General features: G+C 31.8%; 1 protein-coding gene across 1 annotated transcript in view; it reads left to right on the top strand.

The window, feature by feature from the left end:
• LOC134715835 (RRP12-like protein) overlaps positions 1–27478 on the top strand; it is a 69377-nt gene that overhangs the window by 20133 nt on the left and 21766 nt on the right. The window contains exons 6-15 of the mRNA XM_063578330.1: positions 16874–16990; positions 18299–18437; positions 18850–18977; positions 19441–19539; positions 19887–19978; positions 24198–24309; positions 24787–24966; positions 25407–25442; positions 26274–26416; positions 27168–27289. Coding sequence (XP_063434400.1) covers positions 16874–16990; positions 18299–18437; positions 18850–18977; positions 19441–19539; positions 19887–19978; positions 24198–24309; positions 24787–24966; positions 25407–25442; positions 26274–26416; positions 27168–27289 — 1168 coding nt within the window. The remainder of the gene's footprint in view (positions 1–16873; positions 16991–18298; positions 18438–18849; positions 18978–19440; positions 19540–19886; positions 19979–24197; positions 24310–24786; positions 24967–25406; positions 25443–26273; positions 26417–27167; positions 27290–27478) is intronic.

Here is a 27478-nt window from a genome sequence, read left to right as displayed (position 1 = left end):
CTTATCCTTCCATTTGTGACCCAACCCACAGTAAAACTGAAAAAAATAAACCCCGCTGAAAACGTTAAAAAAATCAACCGGTTGCAAGTGTTTTTCAAAACACCCACCTTACCTGAGTGAAAAAAGGAGAACACTGTACTCCTACAAGTAGTTTGTATGTATTTAACATACTGGAAAAGATATTTTGAAATTTTACTTTGCCATGGTATTTTGCCCCCCCCTGCGGTATATTGAACCCCCTACCATAGACCTTCAATTTCAAGAATTCTTGCAATTCTAACTCCTTAACTTAGTAATAATACTTCAATAAGTAGTTTGTATGCATTTAACATCCTGGAATAAATGTTTTGAAAAAAAATAATTTCCATGGTATTTTGACCCCCTTGTGGTATATTGAACCCCCTACCATAGACCTTCAATTTCAAGAATTCTTGCAATTTTAACTCCTTAACATAGTTATAATACTTCAATAAGTAGTTTGTATGTATTTAAAATGCTGGAAAAAATGTTTTGAAAAAAATAATTTGCATGGTATTTTGACCCCCTGCGGTATATTGAACCCCTACTATAGACCTTAAATTTCAAAAATTCTAACTATTCAAACTCCTCAACATAGTTATAATACTCCTACAAGTAGTTTGTATGTATTTAACATACTGGACAAGATATTTTGAAATTTTACTTTGCCATGGTATTTTGACCCCCCTGCGGTATATTGAACCCCCTACCATAGACCTTCAATTTCAAGAATTCTTGCAATTCTTACTCCTTAACATAGTAATAATACTCCAATAAGTAGTTTGTATGTATTTAAAATGCTGGAAAAGATGTAAGAAAAAAAATTAATTTCCATGGTAATTTGACCCCCCTGCAGTATATTGAACCCCCTACCATAGACCTTAATATTCAAAAAATTCTAGCTATTCTAACTCCTTAACTTAGTAATAATACTTCAATAAGTAGTTTGTATGCATTTAACATCCTGGAAAAAATGTTTTGAAAAATAATAATTTCCATGGTATTTTGACCCCCCTGCGGTATATTGAACCCCCTACTATAGACCTTAAATTTCAAAAATTCTAGCTATTCAAACTCCTTAACATAGTTATAATATTCCTACAAGTAGTTTGTATGTATTTAACATACTGGAAAAGATATTTTGAAAATTTTACTTTGCCATGGTATTTTGACCCCCCTGCGGTATATTGAACCCCCTACCATAAACCTTCAATTTCAAAAATTCTTGCAATTCTGACTCCTTAAAATAGTAATAATACTCCAATAAGTAGTTTGTATGTATTTGAAATGCTGGAAAAGATGTAAAAAAAAAAATATAATTTCCATGGTATTTTGACCCCCTTGTGGTATATTGAACCCCCTACCATAGACCTTCAATTTCAAGAATTCTTGCAATTTTAACTCCTTAACATAGTTATAATACTTCAATAAGTAGTTTGTATGTATTAAAAATGCTGGAAAAATGTTTTGAAAAAAATAATTTGCATGGTATTTTGACCCCCTGCGGTATATTGAACCCCTACTATAGACCTTAAATTTCAAAAATTCTAGCTATTCAAACTCCTCAACATAGTTATAATACTCCTACAAGTAGTTTGTATGTATTTAACATACTGGAAAAGATATTTTGAAATTTTACTTTGCCATGGTATTTTGACCCCCTGCGGTATATTGAACCCCCTACCATAGACCTTCAATTTCAAGAATTCTTGCAATTCTTACTCCTTAACATAGTAATAATACTCCAATAAGTAGTTTGTATGTATTTAAAATGCTGGAAAAGATGTAAGAAAAAAAATTAATTTCAATGGTATTTTGACCCCCCTGCAGTATATTGAACCCCCTACCATAGACCTTAATATTCAAAAAATTCTAGCTATTCTAACTCCTTAACTTAGTAATAATACTTCAATAAGTAGTTTGTATGCATTTAACATCCTGGAAAAAATGTTTTGAAAAAAAATAATTTCCATGGTATTTTGACCCCCCTGCGGTATATTGAACCCCCTACTATAGACCTTAAATTTCAAAAATTTCTAGCTATTCAAACTCCTGAACATAGTTATAATATTCCTACAAGTAGTTTGTATGTATTTAACGTACTGGAAAAGATATTTTGAAAATTTTACTTAGCCATGGTATTTTGACCCTCCTGCGGTATATTGAACCCCCTACCATAGACCTTGAATTAAAAAAAATCTTGCAATTTTAACTCCTTAACATAGTTATAATACTTCAATAAGTAGTTTGTATATATTTAACATCCTGGAAAAAATGTTTTAAAAAAAACAAACTCCATGGTATTTTGACCCCCCTGCAGTATATTGAACCCCTACTATAGACCTTAAATTAAAAAAATTCTAGCTTTTCAAACTCATTAACAAAGTTATAATACTCCTACAAGTAGTTTGTGTGTATTTAACATACTGGAAAAGATATTTTGAAAATTTTACTTTGCCATGTTATTTTGACCTCCCTGCGGTATATTGAACCCCCTACCATAGACCTTCAATTTCAAGAATTCTTGCAATTTTAACTCCTTAACATAGTTATAATACTTCAATAAGTAGTTTGTATGTATTAAAAATGCTGGAAAAATGTTTTGAAAAAAATAATTTGCATGGTATTTTGACCCCCTGCGGTATATTGAACCCCTACTATAGACCTTAAATTTCAAAAATTCTAGCTATTCAAACTCCTCAACATAGTTATAATACTCCTACAAGTAGTTTGTATGTATTTAACATACTGGAAAAGATATTTTGAAATTTTACTTTGCCATGGTATTTTGACCCCCTGCGGTATATTGAACCCCCTACCATAGACCTTCAATTTCAAGAATTCTTGCAATTCTTACTCCTTAACATAGTAATAATACTCCAATAAGTAGTTTGTATGTATTTAAAATGCTGGAAAAGATGTAAGAAAAAAAATTAATTTCAATGGTATTTTGACCCCCCTGCAGTATATTGAACCCCCTACCATAGACCTTAATATTCAAAAAATTCTAGCTATTCTAACTCCTTAACTTAGTAATAATACTTCAATAAGTAGTTTGTATGCATTTAACATCCTGGAAAAAATGTTTTGAAAAAAAATAATTTCCATGGTATTTTGACCCCCCTGCGGTATATTGAACCCCCTACTATAGACCTTAAATTTCAAAAATTTCTAGCTATTCAAACTCCTGAACATAGTTATAATATTCCTACAAGTAGTTTGTATGTATTTAACGTACTGGAAAAGATATTTTGAAAATTTTACTTAGCCATGGTATTTTGACCCTCCTGCGGTATATTGAACCCCCTACCATAGACCTTGAATTAAAAAAAATCTTGCAATTTTAACTCCTTAACATAGTTATAATACTTCAATAAGTAGTTTGTATATATTTAACATCCTGGAAAAAATGTTTTAAAAAAAACAAACTCCATGGTATTTTGACCCCCCTGCAGTATATTGAACCCCTACTATAGACCTTAAATTAAAAAAATTCTAGCTTTTCAAACTCATTAACAAAGTTATAATACTCCTACAAGTAGTTTGTGTGTATTTAACATACTGGAAAAGATATTTTGAAAATTTTACTTTGCCATGTTATTTTGACCTCCCTGCGGTATATTGAACCCCCTACCATAGACCTTCAATTTCAAGAATTCTTGCAATTCTTACTCCTTAACATAGTAATAATACTCCAATAAGTAGTTTGTATGTATTTAAAAGCTGGAAAAGATGTAAGAAAAAACAAAAATTTCCATGGTATTTTGACCCCCCTGCAGTATATTGAACCCCCTACCATAGACCTTAATATTCAAAAAATTCTAGCTATTCTAACTCCTTAACTTAGTAATAATACTTCAATAAGTAGTTAGTATGCATTTAACATACTGGAAAAGATATTTTGAAAATTTTACTTTGCCATGGTATTTTGACCCCCTGCGGTATATTGAACCCCCTACCATAGACCTTAATATTCAAAAATTCTAGCTATTCTAACTCCTTAACTTAGTAATAATACTTCTATAAGTAGTTTGTATGCATTTAACATCCTGGAAATAATGTTTTGAAAAAAATTAATTTCCATGGTATTTTCACCCCCATGCGGTATATTGAACCCCCTACTATAGACCTTAAATTTCAAAAATTTCTAGCTATTCAAACTCCTTAACATAGTTATAATACTCCTACACGTAGTTTGTATGTATTTAACATACTGGAAAAGATATTTTGAAAATTTTACTTAGCCATGGTATTTTGACCCCCCTGCGGTAGATTGAACCCCCTACCATAGACCTTGAATTTCAAAAATTCCAGCTCTTCTAACATGTCTAACTCCACATAGTAATGATACTCCAAATTGTAATTTGTATGTATTCAAAATGCTGGAAAAGATATTTTGAAAATTTTACTTAGCCATGGTAATTTGACCCCCCTGCGGTATATTGAACCCCCTTATCATATCCTCTAATTAAAAGAAAATAATAGCCAATAAATTGTAAATTAGATTATCTGCAATACTATTTCTCAAAAACAGGGGGGTTCAATATACCGCAGGGGGGTTCAAAATACCATATGTGAAAAATGACCCCGGGGTCAAAATACCATGCGGTATAATGACCCCGGGGTCATTTTACCGCATGGTATTTTGACCCCGGGTTCAATTTTTAGGGGGTTCAAAATACCATATGACACCGGCAACAACCTTTTCTTTGTTTTAATTTCCAAAATGAGCAATTTAGATTGATTATTTTTTATCCGGTTGGAGAAATCTTTCTTTGTAGTTTTCAACGGAAAATTATTTTTTGAATCAAAAACTGTTTGTATTTTATATTTACTGTCTCGTTTATTGAAAACACATGAGGTAGTAATAAAAGGATTGTATTTTAAGATAGATGTATAATGTTTTAGAATCAAAACTTTCATTCCTATATTATACCTATAATTTTAATTTCCTTATATCTTAAATATTCAAAAATAATGATTTCACAAACTCGATGCAATAATCTCTAAACTTTCGTCTTAGTCGGGAAAAATAATGGTATAATGAACTCCGTCCATGCTTTTGTATGTCCGTCTTTCAACAGTACCGAATGAGTTCGTTACGGCAAACTTCTGAAATTGACGCGAAAAAGAAACAAGCACATCTATAGTCTGGTATAGTCAAATACTCTGTAAGTTAACCAGTGCCATCTTTCATTTCTTTTTTTATTTTCAATAATTTTGCTTATGTGGGACAGAGGAAAAAAACAGACTTCCTATACAAAAGCGGCGTGAAAGGTTATTTCAAACAATTTTCCATTCCGACTGATGGTGTTTCTGAACGTTTATATTGTGCGGCAACAACATCATAAAGATCTGAAACTGATACATGCTTAATCGCTTGTATTACCGGATAATAAAGTAGGTGAATATAGTTGTTATTCTTAGAAATTTAAATGTGGGTTTCAAACGTCCAATTTGCGATTTCCTATTTTTCAAATAGAGCGCCAGCAAGGAAAGTTTGTACTATGACGTCAGGTGCAATGTTCTGAAAAAAGACAACTCTTTTCTTCAAAACGAACGAGAAAAAAACATGAAAATTACTCATAACTTTTTTGAAAGGTCTGTGTCATACACTTTTTTTTGCTTTATTTTGAAGAGTACATATAGCACTTTCCTTCTTTAAATTTTTATGAAGAAATCACTGGTTGAAATTTTAAATACTGGAAACGTTTTTCAGTTTTACGTTTAATTTTTGGCGGGAATGAAATAAATCATATTTTTAAAGATCAAATAAATATGAGCCTTAAACTCTTGAACCTGTATTTGAAAGATACAAATCTACTGTTTAACGTGAAACAAGAATTATGCTTGTAGGTTTAATATAAAGCATTTTTTTGAGAGTTTAGTTAACAAGCAACTATTATGTTAATATTCGGGAAAACACGAAACTGAGGTTGCTATAGTGACAAAACTAAGTCGGTGACCCCCAATTTTTTTCATCATATTTTGTTCCTCATATCATGCAACACCTTCACACAAAATTTGAAGGAAAAATCACTGATAGAAATGAATAGGCTGTTTGGTCTTTAACTGGAGCTTGACTTCTTATAACAGACTGAGAGAATGCCATTATTGTTAGATATACCATGTATTCACTGACAATTTCTGGTTTGTAAGTATGAAAAATAATACCATGAATACTTTGACAAGCTATATGATTTGGTTGTTCATGAGATGTCAAGGTTTTTAAATACCCAATTATAGGTATGCTTTGATTGAACATTTTAATATCCAAAGTGAATCATCATCCATGATCATAACAATAAGACATCAATTTACTTCAAATAGTTCTAACAGTCTGATATTGGTTGGTCAGTTTCACATGTTTTACATTTGGCTGCAATTTGACTTCTTATTATAGACCTAGAGAACACCATTATTGTTAGGTATACATATACTATTTATTTGAAAATTGAAGTAAGTCTAATGAGATGTTTAGTGTAAATCATACTACTTTCATAAATTATATGCATTGTTTGAAGATTTTTAGATTTAGTAGTTAAATTCATATACACATGTATATACTTCAAGTATGATTAACCTTCTTATGACATAAACAATAGTTTCCATTGCTTGCTTAATTAAGATTTAAAATGTTTTTCATTCTATTGTATTTATTCTTTTTCCATACAATAAATGTCCTTTGATTTAATAAATTGATTTAGAATTCTTGACATACATGTAGGGACAGTGATTCGGCGGCGGCTACGGCGGTGTTAGCTCACTTCTTAAAAGCTTTATATTTTAGAAGGTAGAAGGTAGACCTGGATGCTTCATACTTTGTATGTGGATGCCTCATGTTACGAAGTTTCCGTCAGTCACATGTACAATGTCCTTGACCCCATTGTCATGGTTCAGTGATTACTTAAAAAAAATGTTAAGATTTTTTGTAATGTTAAATTCTCTCTTATTATAAGTAATAGGATAATTATATTTGATATGTGCGTACCTTGCAAGGTCCTCATACCCATCAGACAGTTTTCACTTGACCTCGACCTCATTTCATGGATCAGTGAACAAGCTTAAGTTTTGGTGGTCATTCCATATCTCAGATACTATAAGCAGTAGGTCTAGTATATGCATTGTAAGGTGTACATGTCCAACTGGCAGGTGTCATCTGACCTTGACCTCATTTTCATGGTTCAGTGGTTATAGTTAAGTTTTTGTGTTTTGGTCTGTTTTTCTTATTCTGTATGCAATAGGTCTACTATATTTGGTGTATGAAATGATTGTAAGGTGTACATGTCTAGTTGGTAGGTGTCATCTGACCTTGACCTCATTTTCATGGTTGAATGGTCAAAGTTAAGTTTTTGAGTTTTGGTCTTTTTTTCTAATACTATATGCAATATGTCAACTTTATTTGGTGTATGGAAATATTTTATGATCTATATGTCAGTCGCGCAGGTTTTATTTGACCTTGACCTCATTTTCATGGTTCACTGCTCTGTGTTAAGTTTTTGTGTTTTAGTCTGTTTTTCTTAAACTATAAGCAATAGGTCAACTATATTTGTTGTTTGGAAGAATTGTTAGCTGTACATGTCTGCCTGGCATGGTTCATCTGACCTTGACCTCATTTTCATGGTTCAAAGGTCAATTTTTAGTTTACTTGGTTTATGTGACAGTTGTAATAAAGCTTTATTTGATTAGTAAAGAAGGCGAGACATTTCAGTGTGTGCACTCTTGTTTTACTAAGCTAGGTTTTATCATATGGAAACATGAGTTTAAAGCTAACAACATGTCTAAAGTTATGGCTTAATTTTTTGTCTCAATAATGTTAATTAAGAAATTATTGCGAGGGTTTTATTATTGCGAATAATGCAACAGATTTGTAAACCCAATAAAAACAACTCGCATTTTGTAATATTGTAACTGAATTAAGCATGATTTTTCTCAAAATCGTAAAAATTAAAATCGCATTTAATTTAAAATGACAAAATGGCAAAAACACGCAATATTTTCTGAATTTACAGTATTAGAGGTTAAATTGACATTTCTTAGCATCAGTAGTCATGCAGTGTAAAATTGTGCAAATATTTTCTTTTCTGAAAATACTGAACCAATTTCATTCAAACTCGGTGTGAATGAACCTTTTGGTATTTTATATTTTACAGCTTTTACATTAATGCTAGCAAGACAAATCTTTGTTTGGCTTGCTTGCTTTGCTTGAATCAATGTTTGCACAAGCATGGCAATTAAGATAGGCGGGGCTTCAGCTTGTATACATCATACTTAAATTTTATTGGACTAATGTTTGAGGTTAAGGACACTAAATTTTAAAACATCACAGGATGACAAATATAAAGGCCAAAGATTGTAGAAATGGAAGCTAAAAAATTGTATTTTTTTCTCGAAGATATACATTTTCATCATCCAACTTAAAAGACTTGTCAAGTATTTTTAGTAAAACAAAATAGCTATTCGAGCACACCTACTCTGATTTTGTGTTTCATTACATAGGTATTTCAAAGTTTGACCCATATATTTCATCTTTTAGTACTCCGATTTTTTTATGTTATAATGTCAACCTGTAGCTTTGCTATATAAAAATATAATATCTGAAGCGAGATGATGTATCAAATGTTCTTGCTTTGTACGTTTTCAAGACAAAATATTAATCTCAAACACACCCTAACATAAGAAGGTGCACTCGATATTCTAATAAAAGGGATAAATGACTTAATTCATCCTTTTTAGCTCACCTGGCCCAAAGGGCCAAGTGAGCTTTTCCCATCACTTGGCGTCCGGCGTCTGTCGTTGTCGTTTATGTCGTCGTAGTCGTATGTCGTCGTCGTTAGCTTTTAGAAAAATCTTCTCCTCTGAAACTACTGGGTCAAATTAAACTAAACTTAGCCACAATCATCATTGGGGTATCTAGTTTAAAAAATGTGTGGCGTGACCAGTCAACCATCCAAGATGGCCGCCACGGCTAAAAATAGAACATTGGGATAAAATGCAGTTTTTGGCTTATAACTCAAAAACCAAAGCATTTAGAGCAAATCTGACATGGGGTAAAATTGTTAATAAGGTCAAAATCTATCTGCCCTGAAATTTTCAGACAAATCGAACAACCCATTGTTGGGTTGCTGCCCCTGAATTTGTAATTTTAAGGAAATTTTGATGTTTTTGGTTATTATCTTTGATATTATTATAGATAGAGATAAACTGTAAACAGCTATAATGTTCAGCAAAGTTAGATTTACAAATAAGTCAACATGTTCAAAATGGTCAGTTGACCCCTTCAGGAGTTATTGCCCATTATAGTCAATTTTTATCTATTTTTCGTAAATCTTAGTTATCTTTTACAAAAATCTTCTCCTCTGAAACTACTGGGCCAAATTAAATCAAACTTGGCCACAATCTTCATTGATGTATCTAGTTTAAAAAATGTGTGGCGTGACCCGGTCAACCAACCAAGATGGCCGCCAAGGCTAAAAATAGAACATTGGGGTAAAATGCAGTTTTTGGCTTATAACTCAAAAACCAAAGCATTTAGAGCAAATCTGACAAGGTAAAATTGTTCATAAGGTGAAGATCTATCTGTCCTGAAATTTTCAGAAGATTCGAACAACCCGTTGTTTGGTTGCTGCCCCTGAATTTGTAATTTTAAGGAAATTTTGATGTTTTTGGTTATTATCTTGAATATTACTATAGATAGAGATAAACTGTAAACAGCAATAATGTTCAGCAAAGTCAGGTTAACAAATAAGTCAACATGACCTAAATGGTCAGTTGACTCCTTCAGGAGTTATTGCCCTTTATAGTCAATTTTTAACCATTTTTCGTAAATCTTAGTTATCTTTTACAAAAATCTTCTCCTCTGAAACTACTTGGCCAAATTAATCTAAACTTGGCAACAATCATCTTGTTTAAAAAATGTGTGGCGTGACCTGGTCAACCAACCAAGATGGCCGCCATGGCTAAAAATAGAACATAGGGGGTAAAAATGCAGTTTTTGGCTTATAACCCAAAAACCAAAGCATTTAGAGCAATCAAACATGGGTAAAATTGTTTATTAGATCAAGATCTCTCTGCCCTGTAATTTTCAGACAAATCGGCAACCTGTTGGGTTGCTGCCCCTGAATTGGTAATTTTAAGGAAATTTTGCTGTTTTTGGTTATTTTGAATATTATTATAGATAAAGATAAACTGTAAACAGCAATATTGTTCAGCAAAGTAAGATTTACAAATAAGTCAACGTGACCGAAATGGTCAATTAACCCCCTAAGGAGTTATTGTCCTTTATAGTCAATTTTTAACAATTTTCATAAAATTTGTAAATTTTTATTAACATATTCCACTGAAACTACTGGGCCAAGTTCATTATAGATAGACATAATTGTAAGCAGCAAGACTGTTAAGTAAAGTAAGATGTACAAACACATCACCATCACCAAAACACAATTTTGTCATGAATCCATCTGCTTCCTTTGTTTAGTATTCACATAGACCTAGGTGAGCGACACAGGCTCTTTAGAGACTCTAGTTACTTATTATGTCCATTGTTATTGAATATTGAGCACTTTGGATGAATTTTTGCTTGTAAACCTTCAAACTGAATATTCTTTGTTTATAGAAAAGGCGATAAATGCTTTCTGTAATGTTTACTATAGTAACAAATTTTATAAAAGTTAATAGAAACAAAAAGAATAACAATTTTCTTCTCAAATACGAAGTGTTTTATTGTAAAAAAAAACCAAAACATTTGCATAAGTTTTCAATTTATATATTACATAGTTAAGCAGAACAGTTAGATAGCAAATCGATGACATGGTTATCTATCAAGTTAGATGTAGAAAATGCATAACTTCCGATTTTTTTTATAAATTACCACGGACGTGAACTATCAATCTATAAGTTCTGTTATTTCCGTGTCTACACTTCCATTATGGGACTCAAGAAAAAAAATCAAAAAATTGGTAACAATTGTATCAAAAAGAGAAAATCGAGTGAACCTTCTTATGTTAGGGTGTGTTTGAAATGAATATTTTGTCTTGAAAACGTACAAAGCAAGAACATTTGATACACCATATCGCTTCAGATTCTATCATTTTTTTACAGGTTGACTTTATAACATAAAAAAATCAAATCACAGTACTAAAAGATGAAATATATGCGTTAAATGAAATACTTATGTAATGAATCACAAAATCAGGTGTGTTCAAATAGCTTTTTTGTTTTACTAAAAGTACTTGACGACAGTCTTTTAAGTTGGATGATAAAAACAACATTTTTTTAGCTTCCATTTCTTCGATTGCATTTTATATTTGTCATCCTGTGATGTTTTGAAATTTAGTGTCCTTAACCTCAAACGTAACGCCCAATTAATTTTAAGTATGATGTATACGAGCTGAAGCCCCTCCTATCTTAATTGCCATGCTTGAGCAAACATTGATACAAGCAAAGCAAGCAAGCCAAACAAAGATTTGTCTTGCTAGCATTAATGTAAAAGCTGTAAAGTATATATATTTCTTATATTAGTCAGTCAACACATATGCAAGGGTCCGGAAACGGTCATATTTGCCAGTCATGTCCTAAACTGAAACTATAATGTCCTAAACTTTTAATTGGGATTTAGGTCAAATTTTATTTTTCTACATTAATAATTTTGGTAATTTCGTTGAGATCGACTTTCAAAATCGCCATTTTGAACATAATTTTGTTTCGTTATCGATTTCCTGTAATTAAACTGCCACTCCAATAAAGTGTTACAATCCTGAGGGCCCTCCTAATAACTATATTAATGCCTCGGGGAGCTATTGGCTAATGATTGCTAATCTCTTTACCTGTATTTTTAATTCATTGTAATTCACACCTGGCAATTAATCACAAGCTCCAAACTATTATTATAAAGAAATAAAAATTCCATACCAACTGGCTTCAATATTTAATTACTCAACAAGTCAGACAATTGTCAATTATGATTTAATGATTAAACTTGGTTTAATTTTGTAGAAAAAAATATTTTTTTACTTCTAACACACATGTTTTGTTTACTACGTATGTAATACGCATGCTTGAAATTCTCTTCCACAGATTTAGACAATAAATCGTAAATTTTAAATAATTTCATCCTAAATAAAGCCAGTGCAACTTCTTTAATTAATATTCTTACACTATTAAAGATAAAATATTAAAAAGCCGATGATTTCCTGTGATTTGGATAAACAAAACTAATCCCGGAAATGAGTCCGGAATTGTTTGTTTTAGTATTGTCGCAGTACATCCGGTTTGAATTTTGACTTCAGAATCGAAAGAAACGTAAGCAATAACTGGGAATATTATCATTTTGAGTCATTAAAATCAATTATTTTTAGACTGCTGCCTTCCCTTAATTGCCCTTGATCGATTTTTATACGACCGCAAATTTTGAAAAAAATTTCGTCGTATATTGCTATCACGTTGGCGTCGTCGTCGTCGTCGTCGTCGTCGTCGTCCGAATACTTTTAGTTTTCGCACTCTAACTTTAGTAAAAGTGAATAGAAATCTATGAAATTTTAACACAAGGTTTATGACCATAAAAGGAAGGCTGGTATTGATTTTGGGAGTTTTGGTCCCAACATTTTAGGAATTAGGGGCCAAAAAGGGCCCAAATAAGCATTTTCTTGGTTTTCGCACTATAACTTTAGTTTAAGTTAATAGAAATCTATGAAATTTTGACACAAAGTTTATGACCACAAAAGAAAGGTTGGGATTGATTTTGGGAGTTTTGGTTTCAACAGTTTAGGAATTAGGGGCCAAAAAAAGGGCCCAAATAAGCATTATTCTTGGTTTTTGCACAATAACTTTAGTTAAAGTAAATAGAAATCAATGAAATTTGAACACAATGTTTATGACCACAAAAGGAAGGTTGGTATTGATTTTGGGAGTTTCGGTCCCAACAGTTTAGGAATTAGGGGCCAAAAAGGGACCCAAATAAGCATTTTTCTTGGTTTTCGCACCATAGCATTTGTATAAGTAAATAGAAATCTATGAAATTTAAACACAAGGTTTATGACTATGAAAGGAAGGTTGGTATTGATTTTGGGAGTTTTGGTCCCAACAGTTAAGGAAAAAGGGGCCCAAAGGGTCCAAAATTAAACTTTGTTTGATTTCATCAAAATTGAATAATTGATGTTCTTTAATATGCCGAATCTAACTGTGTAAGTAGATTCTTAATTTTTGGTCCCGTTTTCAAATTGGTCTACATTAAGGTCAAAAGGGTCCAAAATTAAACTTAGTTTGATTTTAACAAAAATTGAAACCTTGGGGTTCTTTGATATGCTGAATCTAAAAATGTACTTAGATTTTTGATTATTGGCCCAGTTTTCAAGTTGGCCCAAATCGAGGTCCAAAATTAAACATTGTTTGATTTCATCAAAAATTGAATAATTGGGGTTCTTTGATATGCCAAATCTAACTGTGTATGTAGATTCTTAATTTTTGGTCCAGTTTTAAAATTGGTCTAAATTAAAGTGCAAAGGGTCCAAAATTAAACTAAGTTTGATTTTAACAAAAATTAAATTCTTGGGCCTCTTTGATATGCTGAATCTAAACATGTACTTAGATTTTTGATTATGGGCCCAGTTTTCAAGTTGGTCCAAATCAGGATCTAAAATTATTATATTAAGTATTGTGCAATAGCAAGTCTTTTCAATTGCACAGTATTGTGCAATGGCAAGAAATATCTAATTTCACAATATTGTGAAATAGCTAATTTTTTTTTAATTAAGAGTTATCTTTCTTTGTCCAGTATAGTAAGCAAGAAATATCTGTAAGAATTTTTTTTAATTGGAGTTATCTTTCTTTGTCCAGAATCAACTTAAATCTTTGTTATATACAATATACAATGTATATTCACTTTTTACTACCAACTGATAAATTTAAATAATCTTTACCATTCAGTGATAACAAGCAGTTTTTTTACATCTTAATATTTTATGATGCATTTAAATGAGTAGTAATTGTTGCAAACTCCATTAGAATATTTTAATTGAAATTAGTTTTGGAATAAGGGAAAGGGGGATTTGATTAAAAAATTGGGTTCAATTTTTCTCATTTGAAATTTCATAAATAAAAAGAAAATTTCTTCAAACATTTTTTTGAGAGGATTAATATTCAACAGCATAGTGAATTGCTCTAAGAGAAAACACAAACAAATTTTAAGTTCATTTGAATACATTCATTCTGTGTCAGAAACCTATGCTGTGTCAACTATTTAATCACAATCCAAATTTAGAGCGGAATCCAGCTTGAATGTTGTGTCCATACTTGCCCCAACCGTTCAGGGTTCAACCTCTGCGGTCGTATAAAGCTACGCCCTGCGGAGCATCTGGTTGGAAAATGGTAGGACAAATCATGAAGTAAATGCGATGCAACTGTGAAACAAGTTTGTTGATGCTACGAACATGACGATCGAGTATGAGCATACTCATAATGAGTCTCATGCAGTAATGTGATTTTGAAAAGGGGTATCAACTTTTAAGTTGTATGAAAATGACCGAAATTAGGTGAAACAATTTCACAATATATATATTATCATGAAAACTATTACATGAAAAGATTAGAAAAAACTGTATACAGCAAAAATAATAAAAAATGCAAGATCTAGCGTGAATTCATTATTATTCTTTAGATACCAATATTTGTAGATTTCATAGGTACAACAGAACCATAAATTTAAATTTTTAACCAATAGACCATTTTCATATTAATGACATTTTACTCTGGTGTTTAAATTTTTCAACAGGTTACCAACTCTGTGGTTTCCTATCAAGTAATAGCAACTTAAAGAAGTAAAATCAACCTTACAATTTGTACAATTTTTGGGACAATTAACTGTTTTATGTCCTTTAAACTATGAAATCATCAGAAACAGTATATTTTCCATCCAAGTTGCATTAAATATATGTTTGATTTTACTACTTTTTGTTTCTCTCACTAAACCAAGTAACAGGATGTCCTACCACAGAAAATGTAAACTCTTCAAAATTTATATAATCTGGAGTTAAAAGTCTGTAATATGAAAATAGCTTATTTCAAATTTCAATATGTCATGTATGTTGTATGCAGACTTTTGCAAAACCATGAAATTAAATATATAAGTTTTCATCAATCCACAAGAATTGATACAAGCATAAATAAATGAATCCATAGTATGACCAAAACCATTGAATAATAAAGTTGAGAATGGAAATGGGGAATGTGTCAAAAAGACAACAACCCGACCATAGAACAGACAACAGCAGAAGGTCACCAACAGGTCTTCAATGCAGCAAGAAATTCCCGCACCTGGAGGTGTCCTTTAGCTGGCCCCCAAACAAATATATATACTGTGGATTCATTAATTTTCATGGGATACCAATTTTCGTGGTTTTCATTGGTACTGGTGAACCACAAATTTTAATGTTCAACGAATCACAAATTTGCTATTGGGTTGTATACAGACCTGGACAAAACCAAGAAATCAACTATCCATGAAAATGCAAGATTTCCTCAATCCACGATAATTGATACCCACGAAAATAAATGAATCCACAGTACTAGTTCAGTGATAATGAACGCCATACTAACCTCCAAATTGTACACAAAAATTAAGTTAAAAATAATACAAAACTAACAAAGGCCAGAGGCTCCTGACTTGAATAAGTCTATTAGGAAAAATTGCCCTAAAACAAAATAAAACCAAGACTTACATGTGCTTTTTTTGGCAGATTAGGTGTCAACAATTTGTTTAAAGTTTGTGATTAGGTCACTAAAAAGGGAACCACTTAAGGTATTTTTTTATGGCGCTTATTGGGCTCTGCCTCTCAGTCATAAAGTATTAATTTTGATATTTGTTTGCTAAGTTTGAATATTTAAGTTTCTGATATGGTCAGTTTGAGGAGATCCACTGATGATAATTAGTTATAGACATTTGGTATGTAGATGTATCACCAGTCGCACATCTCATGTTCATGAAGATTATTATGACCAGCCTCCTAAGTCATGTTCTTTTGACATTAAAACTGATTAGTTCACATCTTAAAAGGAGTAGGTCCGGTAAGGCCTGATTTTGGCCTCAGTTTTTAAGTTCATCTAACGAAAGATTTTATACACTTTTTAAACACTTGAGTGTCTATTTCAATTGATTCAATTAGTTTATGGGAAAGATTTTTACTGATTACGTCATTAAAAACGCTCCGATTCAAGCTCAAATATGAAAAATCTATCAAATATGCCAAAAATTGTCAGTTTTCAGATGGTTTTTGTCAAAGATGAAAGTGGCTGCATCCGTGTTCATCCTCAACCTTTATATATATTATGTATTATCATCAAATACAACTTACATTTCAATATTTTGGATGAACAGGAATGCGGCAACTTTTATTTAAGACGGAAATCGTCTAGAATTTAACTAAAATTCAAATTGTGAAGATTCAGTAATTTAGCATGACTTAATGATGCTAGTACTCGATATATGTGCATTTGTATTGTCAAAAACAGCCCATTCTTATGTAGCAGAAGCATTCTACTTTTCCAAAAATATCTTAACGATTACATATTCACAATTTTCTAAAACTGCTATATTTTGGGCCAAAAAGGGGTCTTTCTGAACCTACTCCTTTGTGAATCTGTCAGCTTAACGGAAACCACCTATATATGATAAATGAATGGTATCTGGTGTGCAGTTGTATTAGCACTGGCATTCAGTAGCTGCCAAAAAAAAATCCTTTGTTAACCTAATATTTTGTTTAATTTTCAGCTAAGTACTGTAAAAATGTTTTGGATTAATTGAATTGATATTTAGGTTCTTTAAATAATCCTTGATTAAGCCAACACTATTTTATTATTTCAGCTGTTATTATCATTAGCTGGTGTTTTGAGAGTACAAGACCAAGCATCTTGGAGTAACACATCAGTACAGAGAGTTTACAGTGGTTTACTCACATTTATAACTCACAAGAAACCAAAGGTAAACATACAAAAAAAAGCTCTTTCCTGAAACTCTCTCTGGGTTCATACATCTCAATCTGAATTAATTAACAAAAGCAATCAATTGTATTCACAAGATATATAGCATTCATGGTTAAGAATATCTATGCCATACACAGGAAGGTACCAAATGCTGTTCATATAAAGATGAGAAGATTTGGTATGATTGCCAATGAGACAACTCTCCGCAAGAGACCAAATGACACAGAAATTAACAACTATAGGCCAAGGTAAAGCCTCCAACAATGAGCAAATCCCATACTGGAAAATGACAAATGAAAAACAATTCAAATGAGTAAACTTACTGTCTAGTTTATGTACAAAATAGTGAACAAAAACAAATGTGTTACACAGCAACAAATGACAGCCACTCAAAAAACAAATATGTTACACAGCAACAAATGACAGCCATTGAACTACAAGCTCCTGACTTGGGACAGGTACAGAATGAGGCAGGGTTAAACTCGTTTGAAGGTGCCAACCTTCCCTCTAACCTGGGACTGGTAGATCAGTATAACAAAAAAAAAAAACTATAATAATTAGTTTAGACTTAACTCATCAAATGAAAGCAAATAGAAATACAGCTATAATGAACACAGAGTGGACATGCAGGGGTACTTATACATCCATACAACAGAAAGACACTGGTAACAGATCTGAGAGTTCTTGGGTAACTGACAGCTCAGGGGCGGATCCAGCCATTTTAAAAAGGGGGGTTCCCAACCCATGATAAAAGGGGGGATTCCAACTATATGTCCCCATTCAAATGAATTGATCGGCCATTACAGCTAGTTAAAAGCAAATAACAACTGATGAAAAAAAATCATGCATCTTTAGACTGTAGTATCAATGTTAGTTCCTTTCTATTCATGATTGATGAGACATGAATAAGAAGCTGTCTACAGATCAAAAAGAAGGGAACCAAATTTTTTTTTTTGTCCTTTTCTATTTAAGTTGTACATAGGCTAGTAACCTGAAAATAAAATGAAATTGAAGTCTTTGGAGAGCAACATTTTAATTAACCTACAAAAAGTAGGTATTGGTCTGCTCTTCAGTGATATTTATGAAATGCATGTACGGTACAAAGCCTCATACAGTTATTTCTTACAGCAGTTTATATATTTTTCTTCTTCAAAGATTTGCCCCTTCCTTTAAATGGAAGAGGCTTTTAAAAATGCTATAAAAAGGATTTTCACTTTTAATGGAATTATTTGTGAATAAAAAAAAATGATAAAGACTCGCAGAAGAAATTAAGACTAATCTGAACAAATATTATTTTGATTTTTAGATCCGTAAGGCTGCTCAGCAAGGTGTTTGTCTTGTACTGAGAGGTAGTTTGTTTATGACACAAGGGGATCCCCCATCATACCATCCTGCAGCTCAGATAACAGCTAAATACTGTATACAGCAAATAGAGAAATGTGGAGGTAATATATTTATATTTTAACTATGTTGACTTTATGGTCAACAGTCTGTAGTCCTATAATTTGTTTACATCACTGAAAAGAAAATTATCAAGCAACAGCATATCAGATTTTAACTTTTGTATTTGTATTCTATGCAAAAGTGCATACCTTTTAAGACTTTTCACATGATAATATTTCACAAAGCAAAAGAGATAAATGCATTTCTCTTATCTTGATTATTTGCTAACAGTTTTCATGTCCAATTAATCCTATTTGAACTAATTGTTCTGAAGAAGATGTTACTATGTTGAAAAACTTTGACCCTGTACTGTAAATGCTCAACTATTGTACAAGTAGATGAAGTACACTGTATTATTTGTTATGAAAAGTATGTAAAAGTAGTTTAAAATATTAAACTAGATTATGATTCCAGGTACAGGAGAGGCATTGGATACCTTACATACTTTAGCCCTGTTGAGGGACATCCTGGCACAGTTTCCTCTAAACAGTATGAAGTCATGTTGTGAGACAATTCTTAGAATGATGACTTTAAGTAATGTGGTAGGTTTATTGTTAGAAGAGCTTTGTATCATAGTTAAAGTTTCTTCCATTGGATCCAGGATTTATCATCACAATTTTTCTTCTTCAAGAGACCACAAAACAAAACAACCTTAAATTTTTTAAATTTGTCATTAACACTTCAGTTTTGGGTACCTTTTAAAAAGGGAACAGAAGATAGCTTTCATTTTCAACAAGGGATTTCCATGAGCACCTTTTATTATTATTCTAGAAGCACCTTTTTTCTAGAATACTTGTTAAGGAAAAAGGTAGGTATGTAAATTTTATTTAAAGTCAGCATGTAGTTACACAATAACAAAAGTAACATAAGCGTGTACACTTTTAAATCTGATTAAGGGAGTATTCATATGCATCAAAATTGGGCAGACACCTATCAACACATTAAAGAAAAGAATAACTTTTAAAAGTTTAATCATTTGATTATCAATTTGTATATTTATTTCAGATGGTAACTTCCTGTGGAATGCAGACTTTATATGGAATGTTTGTCAACAAACCAAAGCCTTCTAATTTGTCTGCTGAATTAAACGCTCAGTTGATAACAGTATGTATCACATCATCTTGTATAAAAGTCTTAACAGGATTTTACGTGTACCAATACAAATACAGATGTTTTTCATATGAATTTAAATTGACCTAACACAGAAGGGAAAAAATGCTTGGGAAAACATTTTCAATTTTTTTTGGGATATTCAATATAAAATTGAGTTTAAAAATCTTTAGTAATCTGAAATATTTTTTAATAAAATATCTGGTTTTATATTATTGATACCAGTGTACTGCAAATTCAGAAATTTGTCTGCCTTTATTTTTGTGGTTGTTAATATGATTAAACACATCTTTTAAGTCGTGGCTGTCAAGAAATAAGCCTTTTAATTTTTCACTTTGCAGGCAATGTATGATTATCAACCTTCAGAAAATGATGTGCAACCAATGAGAGCTTGGTTGGCAGTGATGGAAAAAGGTCATATGAACTTAACAAGGTAATGCAAATAGTATAGTCTAGGTAGTTTTTGATGAACTTGAAGTCTTATCAACTTGAAACTTAGTATACATGTGCCCTATGATATGATCTTTCTAATTTTAGTGCCAAATTAGAGTTTTGACTCCAATTTCACAGTCCACTGAACATAGAAAATGATAGTGCAAGTTTCAGGTTAAAGTTTTTGGTCAAGGTAGTTTTTGATGAAGTTGAAGTCTAATCAACTTGAAACTTAGTACACATGTGCCCTATGGTATGATCTTTCTAATTTTAATGCCAAATTAGAGTTTTGATCCCAATTTCACGGTCCACTGAACATAGAAAATGATAGTGCAAGTTTCAGGTTGAAGTTTTTGGTCAAGGTAGTTTTTGATGGAGTTGAAGTCCAATCAACTTGATACTTAGTACACATGTGCCCTATGATATGATCTTTCTAATTTTAATGCCAAATTAGAGTTTTGACCTCAATTTCATGGTCCACTGAACATAGAAAATGATAGTGCAAGTTTCAGGTTGAAGTTTTTGGTCAAGGTAGTTTTTGATGAAGTTGAAGTCCAATCAACTTGATACTTTGTACACATGTGCCCTATGATATGATCTTTCTAATTTTAATGCCAAATTAGAGTTTTGACCCCAATTTCAAGGTCCATTGAACATAGAAAATGATAGTGCAAGTTTCAGGTTAAAGTTTTTGGTCAAGGTAGTTTTTGATGGAGTTGAAGTCCAATCAACTTGATACTTAGTACACATGTGCCCTATGATATGATCTTTCTAATTTTAATGCCAAATTAGAGTTTTGACCTCAATTTCACGGTCCACTGAACATAGAAAATGATAGTGCAAGTTTCAGGTTGAAGTTTTTGGTCAAGGTAGTTTTTGATGAAGTTGAAGTCCAATCAACTTGATACTTTGTACACATGTGCCCTATGATATGATCTTTCTAATTTTAATGCCAAATTAGAGTTTTGACCCCAATTTCAAGGTCCATTGAACATAGAAAATGATAGTGCAAGTTTCAGGTTAAAGTTTTTGGTCAAGGTAGTTTTTGATGAAGTTGAAGTCCAATCAACTTGATACTTAGTACACATGTGCCCTATGATATGATCTTTCTAATTTTAATGCCAAATTAGAGTTTTGACCTCAATTTCACGGTCCACTGAACATAGAAAATGATAGTGCAAGTTTCAGGTTGAAGTTTTTGGTCAAGGTAGTTTTTGATGAAGTTGAAGTCCAATCAACTTGATACTTTGTACACATGTGCCCTATGATATGATCTTTCTAATTTTAATGCCAAATTAGAGTTTTGACCCCAATTTCAAGGTCCATTGAACATAGAAAATGATAGTGCAAGTTTCAGGTTAAAGTTTTTGGTCAAGGTAGTTTTTGATGAAGTTGAAGTCCAATCAACTTGATACTTAGTAGACATGTGCCCTATAATATGATCTTTCTAATTTTAATGCCAAATTAGAGTTTTGACCCCAATTTCACGGTCCACTGAACATAGAAAATGATAGTGCAAGTTTCAGGTTAACGTTTTTGGTCAAGGTAGTTTTTGATGAAGTTTAAAGTCTAATCAACTTGAAACTTAGTACACATGTGCCCTATGATATGATCTTTCTAATTTTAATGCCAAATAAGAGTTTTGACCCCAATTTCATGATCCACTTTTAAAATATAGAAAATGATAGTGGGGGTGGGGCATCCTGCTTTCCTGAAATCTGATTAAAGTTTTCTTAATAAAATGATCAACATTTTTATACGACCACAAATTTTGAAAAATTTTTCGTTGTATATTGCTATCACGTTGGCGTCGTCGTCGACGTCCGAATACTTTTAGTTTTCGCACTCTAACTTTAGTAAAAGTAAATAGAAATCTATGAAATTTTAACACAAGGTTTATGACCATAAAAGGAAGGCTGGTATTGATTTTGGGAGTTTTGGTCCCAACATTTTAGGAATTAGGGGCCAAAAAGGGCCCAAATAAGCATTTTCTTGGTTTTCGCACTATAACTTTAGTTTAAGTTAATAGTAATCTATGAAATTTTGACACAAGGTTTATGACCACAAAAGAAAGGTTGGGATTGATTTTGGGAGTTTTGGTTTCAACAGTTTAGGAATTAGGGGCCAAAAAAGGGCCCAAATAAGCATTATTCTTGGTTTTCGCACAATTACTTTAGGTAAAGTGAATAGAAATCAATGAAATTTAAACACAATGTTTATGACCACAAAAGGAAGGTTGGTATTGATTTTGGGAGTTTCGGTCCCAACAGTTTAGGAATTAGGGGCCAAAAAGGGACCCAAATAAGCATTTTTCTTGGTTTTCGCACCATAGCGTTAGTATAAGCAAATAGAAATCTATGAAATTTAAACATAAGGTTTATGACTGTAAAAGGAAGGTTGGTATTGATTTTGGGAGTTTCGGTCCCAACAGTTTAGGAATTAGGGGCCAAAAAGGGACCCAAATAAGCATTTTTCTTGGTTTTCGCACCATAGCATTAGTATAAGTAAATAGAAATCTATGAAATTTAAACATAAGGTTTATGACTATAAAAGGAAGGTTGGTATTGATTTTGGGAGTTTTGGTCCCAACAGTTGAAGAAAAAGGGGCCCAAAGGGTCCAAAATTAAACTTTGTTTGATTTCATCAAAATTGAATAATTGGGGTTCTTTAATATGCCGAATCTAACTGTGTATGTAGATTCTTAATTTTTGGTCCCGTTTTTAAATTGGTCTACATTAAGGTCCAAAGGGTCCAAAATTAAACTTAGTTTGATTTTAACAAAAATTGAAACCTTGGGGTTCTTTGATATGCTGAATCTAAAAATGTACTTAGATTTTTGATTATTGGCCCAGTTTTCAAGTTGGCCCAAATCGAGGTCCAAAATTAAACATTGTTTGATTTCATCAAAAATTGAATAATTGGGGTTCTTTGATATGCCAAATCTAACTGTGTATGTATATTCTTAATTTTTGGCCCAGTTTTAAAATTGGTCTTAATTAAAGTGCAAAGGGTCCAAAATTAAACTAAGTTTGATTTTAACAAAAATTAAATTCTTGGGCCTCTTTGATATGCTGAATCTAAACATGTACTTAGATTTTTGATTATGGGCCCAGTTTTCAAGTTGGTCCAAATCAGGATCTAAAATTATTATATTAAGTATTGTGCAATAGCAAGTCTTTTCAATTGCACAGTATTGTGCAATGGCAAGAAATATCTAATTTCACAATATTGTGAAATAGCAAATTTTTTTTTAGTTAAGAGTTATCTTTCTTTGTCCAGTATAGTAAGCAAGAAATATCTGCAAGATTTTTTTTTAATTGGAGTTATCTTTCTTTGTCCAGAATCAACTTAAATCTTTGTTATATACAATATACAATGTATATTCACTTTTTACTACCAACTGATAAATTTAAATAATCTTTACCATTCAGTGATAACAAGCAGTTTTTTTACATCTTAATATTTTATGATGTATTTAAATGAGTAGTAATTGTTGCAAACTCCATTAGAATATTTTAATTGAAATTAGTTTTGGAATAAGGGAAAGGGGGATGTGAATAAAAAATTGGGTTCAATTTTTCTCATTTGAAATTTCATAAATAAAAAGAAAATTTCTTCAAACATTTTTTTGAGAGGATTAATATTCAACAGCATAGTGAATTGCTCTAAGAGAAAACAAAAATTTTAAGTTCATTTGAATACATTCATTCTGTGTCAGAAACCTATACTGTGTCAACTATTTAATCACAATCCAAATTTAGAGCGGAATCCAGCTTGAATGTTGTGTCCATACTTGCCCCAACCATTCAGGGTTCAACCTCTGCGGTCGTATAAAGCTACGCCCTGCAGAGCATCTGGTTGTTGTTTATTAGGTATTCTGGGCCATTCTGTTCTTTATAGCGTTATATTTGAATCACCATGTTTTTCCGTCTGTCTGTCTATTCATGTATCTCCTCTGTATAACTCCTTCATAAAGGTATGACACATGTTTTTGAAACTTTACAAAGTTATATAATGCTCCTTGAGGATATCATCTAGTCCAACATGTTAAAAGGGAGGTAATCAAATTAGAAAAAAATAATAGTATTGCAGGACAGGGGGAACCTTTTCTTAAGTTATTCATTTTCAGTTATTTAGAGTTTTAACATACTGAATAATTTATTATCCTATAACCATGTTGGTATATTTGGGACGTCTGATATTTGTTCTTTGTTTTTCAGATTAGATGAGAAGTTGTGTATAAGCCACCTGCCCAGATTGTTTTCCTCCACTATGACCTGCCTGTTATCTGATAAGTCTGATATCACCTCAGCTGCTGCTAAAACCATGAAGGTAAAGTTTGTGTTACTACCCCTTAAAGAAATCAAATGATTGTCTTGTCATTAATATTTTTAAAAACTGATTCATTTTGAAAATAGGCATTAAAGGATTATTTGAAAAATTTTGTGGCCTAATAAATCTATTCCTTTTCTCTTAAAGAGAGTTATTATATCAATAAGAAATAACAGTTAATAATGTTCTTTCTATAAACAGGAAATATAATTTATCGTGGCATTTTAATTACATTTCAAGAGTACAATTTACATACTTATACTGTCATTCATGTATATTCTTCAAAAAACAAATCTGTATATTCTTCCAAAAACAAATCTATTGATAGCTGAACATAACCGTAGTCATAATGTGAGAACTGTTTGCAATTTTTGTTTGGTAGAAGATATTAAGGCATGCTGTGTACTAAGTCTGTGGCAAAGGTTACGATTAGGTTAGTTTAAGGAGAACCCCATATAACTTTTTTGTCCATTACAGGATGTTTTAAATGAGTGTGTGACACCAGTGGCTGACAGTGTGAAACATTTAGTGGACACTGCTCCCAGTGGCTCTGCAACACCAATACATAAGATGGTTAAAGCTGTTGAGAGTGGACTAAGTTATCAGTTCCATTCTGTATGGGGATTAGTATTACAGATCTACACAGTCTTCTTTGAGGTATATACTATATTATTTCATTGTTATTCGAGTGGTACCCATTATTGTTGATTTCCTTGGTAGAGGTGAACCATGAATTTAAATGTTCAAAGAAGTACATCTGTGTGCAAACTTTTGTAAAACCAAAAAATCAAATGCAATGTTTCTACAAAAATACAATTTTCTCTGATTCCTGAAAATTTGGTCCCACAAAATTTGAATGGAATTCACAGTAGTTTATGTTCATATGAGGCCAAGTTTTAGGGTTCACATTAATAACAAAAATATTGCAAAATAATTGTCATAAATTGAAGGAATTCAATCATTAGAAACAGAAATTCATTATTTTTTTTAGTGGTGAAATATTCACTTTTAAAATAAAATTATAAATCATGTGTCATAGTTAAAGTTTATATAATGTCATAATTTGTAAATGATTAAAAGTTTGTTTTTTTATATAGGTTCTAGGAAAACAGTGTCCAAAGTTATTTAAAAAGGTAAGGATATTATTCTAGTTTTCTGTTGCTGGAAAAACATCTCCACATCATTCATGTAAGATAGATGATCTTTGATCAGACAATTAAAGATTTATTCAGTCCAGTTAACAGAAAATGCAAAACTTCTAATACCTTTTAGCAATTTAAAAAAAACTGAAACAGACTAAGATTGTTTTAGCGGGGAGACATGTATCATCTAGTTGCAGCTTAATCCATATTTATAAGAATATCTGGTACAAGTGCCTATGAGACAACTCTCCATCCAAGTCACAATTTGTAAACCATTATAGGTCAATTATGTGGCCTTCAACATATATCCTTGGCTCACACCAAACAGCAAGCTATAAAGGGCAACAAAAATAATTTAGTGTAAAACCAATCAAACAGGAAAATCAACAGCTTAATCTATATAAAAAATGAAAAACACTTATAAACCACATTAACAAACGACATCCACTGAAAACCAAGTTGATGACTTTTAACAGGTGCCAACCTTCACCCTTACCTGAAATAATAGTGTAACATCACAACATAGAAAGAAATGCTATAAAATATCAACAGCTGAATAAAGTTTGTATTTCATAACAATCTAAACAGTATAAACCTTCAAGTAAGCTGCAAATGAAGTATACTGGACAGTATATACAGTAATGTAAGAAAAATGAAAGGCAGACAAAAAAAGAAAACTTGTTACTTTTCAGTCACATGCCTGTTTAAATTCTTACTCACAATAAATATTAGGGAATAAGTATGAGACAAATAAAGTTGAACAAAAAAGGTAAAGGTTGATTTTATATTACTTTATAAGGTGACATATGTATTATATTTCAGAGTTTACAGTCCATAGTAGATCTACGAGACAGTCCTAGATTTGCCTATAAAGCTGAGTTAGATCATGCTATTGGGTGTGCAGTAAGGTATATGGGTCCACGTCAGGTGTTGGAGGCTGTACCACTCAATATAACCGGGGACAAGTATGTACTTCTTTTTCTTAAACTTTTGTTTTATTTTATGTTCATAATAGGCTTATGACAACAGTGAAAAGTGGCCCTTGAAATGGTAGGCACATGTTTTAATAATTTAAAATAGTCTGACAATCTTATAAAGAGGGGGATAATAGCTTAAATATCAGGACTCTGGGATCGGGTGTCTTTAAGTTTGGGATTTGGGGATTGACCCTTTCGGGATCCGTAATTCTTTTTACAGATTTTGGGATGTCGGGATTTACTTTATGTAAATTCGGGACCTCAGGATTTCGTGTTTTTAAGCCTGGGATTGTGGGATAGGGACCCCTCCTATCCCCCTCTATGAAGCAGTTCTTAGTGAACTTTAATTGATGATTTGTGATGTCATTGTCATTTATTTGCAGATCTATTTGAATGTGTTTTTTAAAAAGAAGAACTTTATCAGTCAGTAAGATCATATGAAAATTTCGTAAAATAGCAATAAAGCAACTTATGGCTAAGTATTTCAATTGAATCTCAAATTAGATGTTCTATAGTGGAAACAATATCCTGAAAAGAACCAACTAGTAGAGAGGAAAAACACACACAAATTGTTTTATATGAAAGGGAGAAACGAGCACAAAACAAGAAATTATTTGCATCTGGTATCATTTTTAATTCTGAAAAATAATTATAAAAATCAAATGACATGCTTTCATTCTTTATAACTAACTGTTTTCCCTATCAGAATTGTTTATATATTTGATTGTTTTTTTTCCAGCGATGATTACAACTTCCCTCGTAGTTGGATGATTCCTGTGATTAGAGAAAATGTGTGTAATACAGAATTAGGATTTTTCACATCTTACTTCCTCCCATTAGCAGCAAAATTCAGACAAAGAGGTAAACATGTACATATTTTATCTGAACTGCTTGTTAGAAAGAATTTAGGAATAGATAAGATTTTTGTGCGTATATAAATTAAATAGCTTTTTATGATAACTGCATTTAAAAATTGCCAGATTGAATCTATGTCAATGATGTTAGATAGAATTATCAGTTTCAATGGTCAGGTTGTAGTCACTTTGACAC

The sequence above is a fragment of the Mytilus trossulus genome, chromosome 4 (genome assembly GCF_036588685.1).
Source record: "Mytilus trossulus isolate FHL-02 chromosome 4, PNRI_Mtr1.1.1.hap1, whole genome shotgun sequence".
NCBI classification, from domain to species: domain Eukaryota; kingdom Metazoa; phylum Mollusca; class Bivalvia; order Mytilida; family Mytilidae; genus Mytilus; species Mytilus trossulus.
This window is presented reverse-complemented; position numbering and strand designations above follow the sequence as displayed.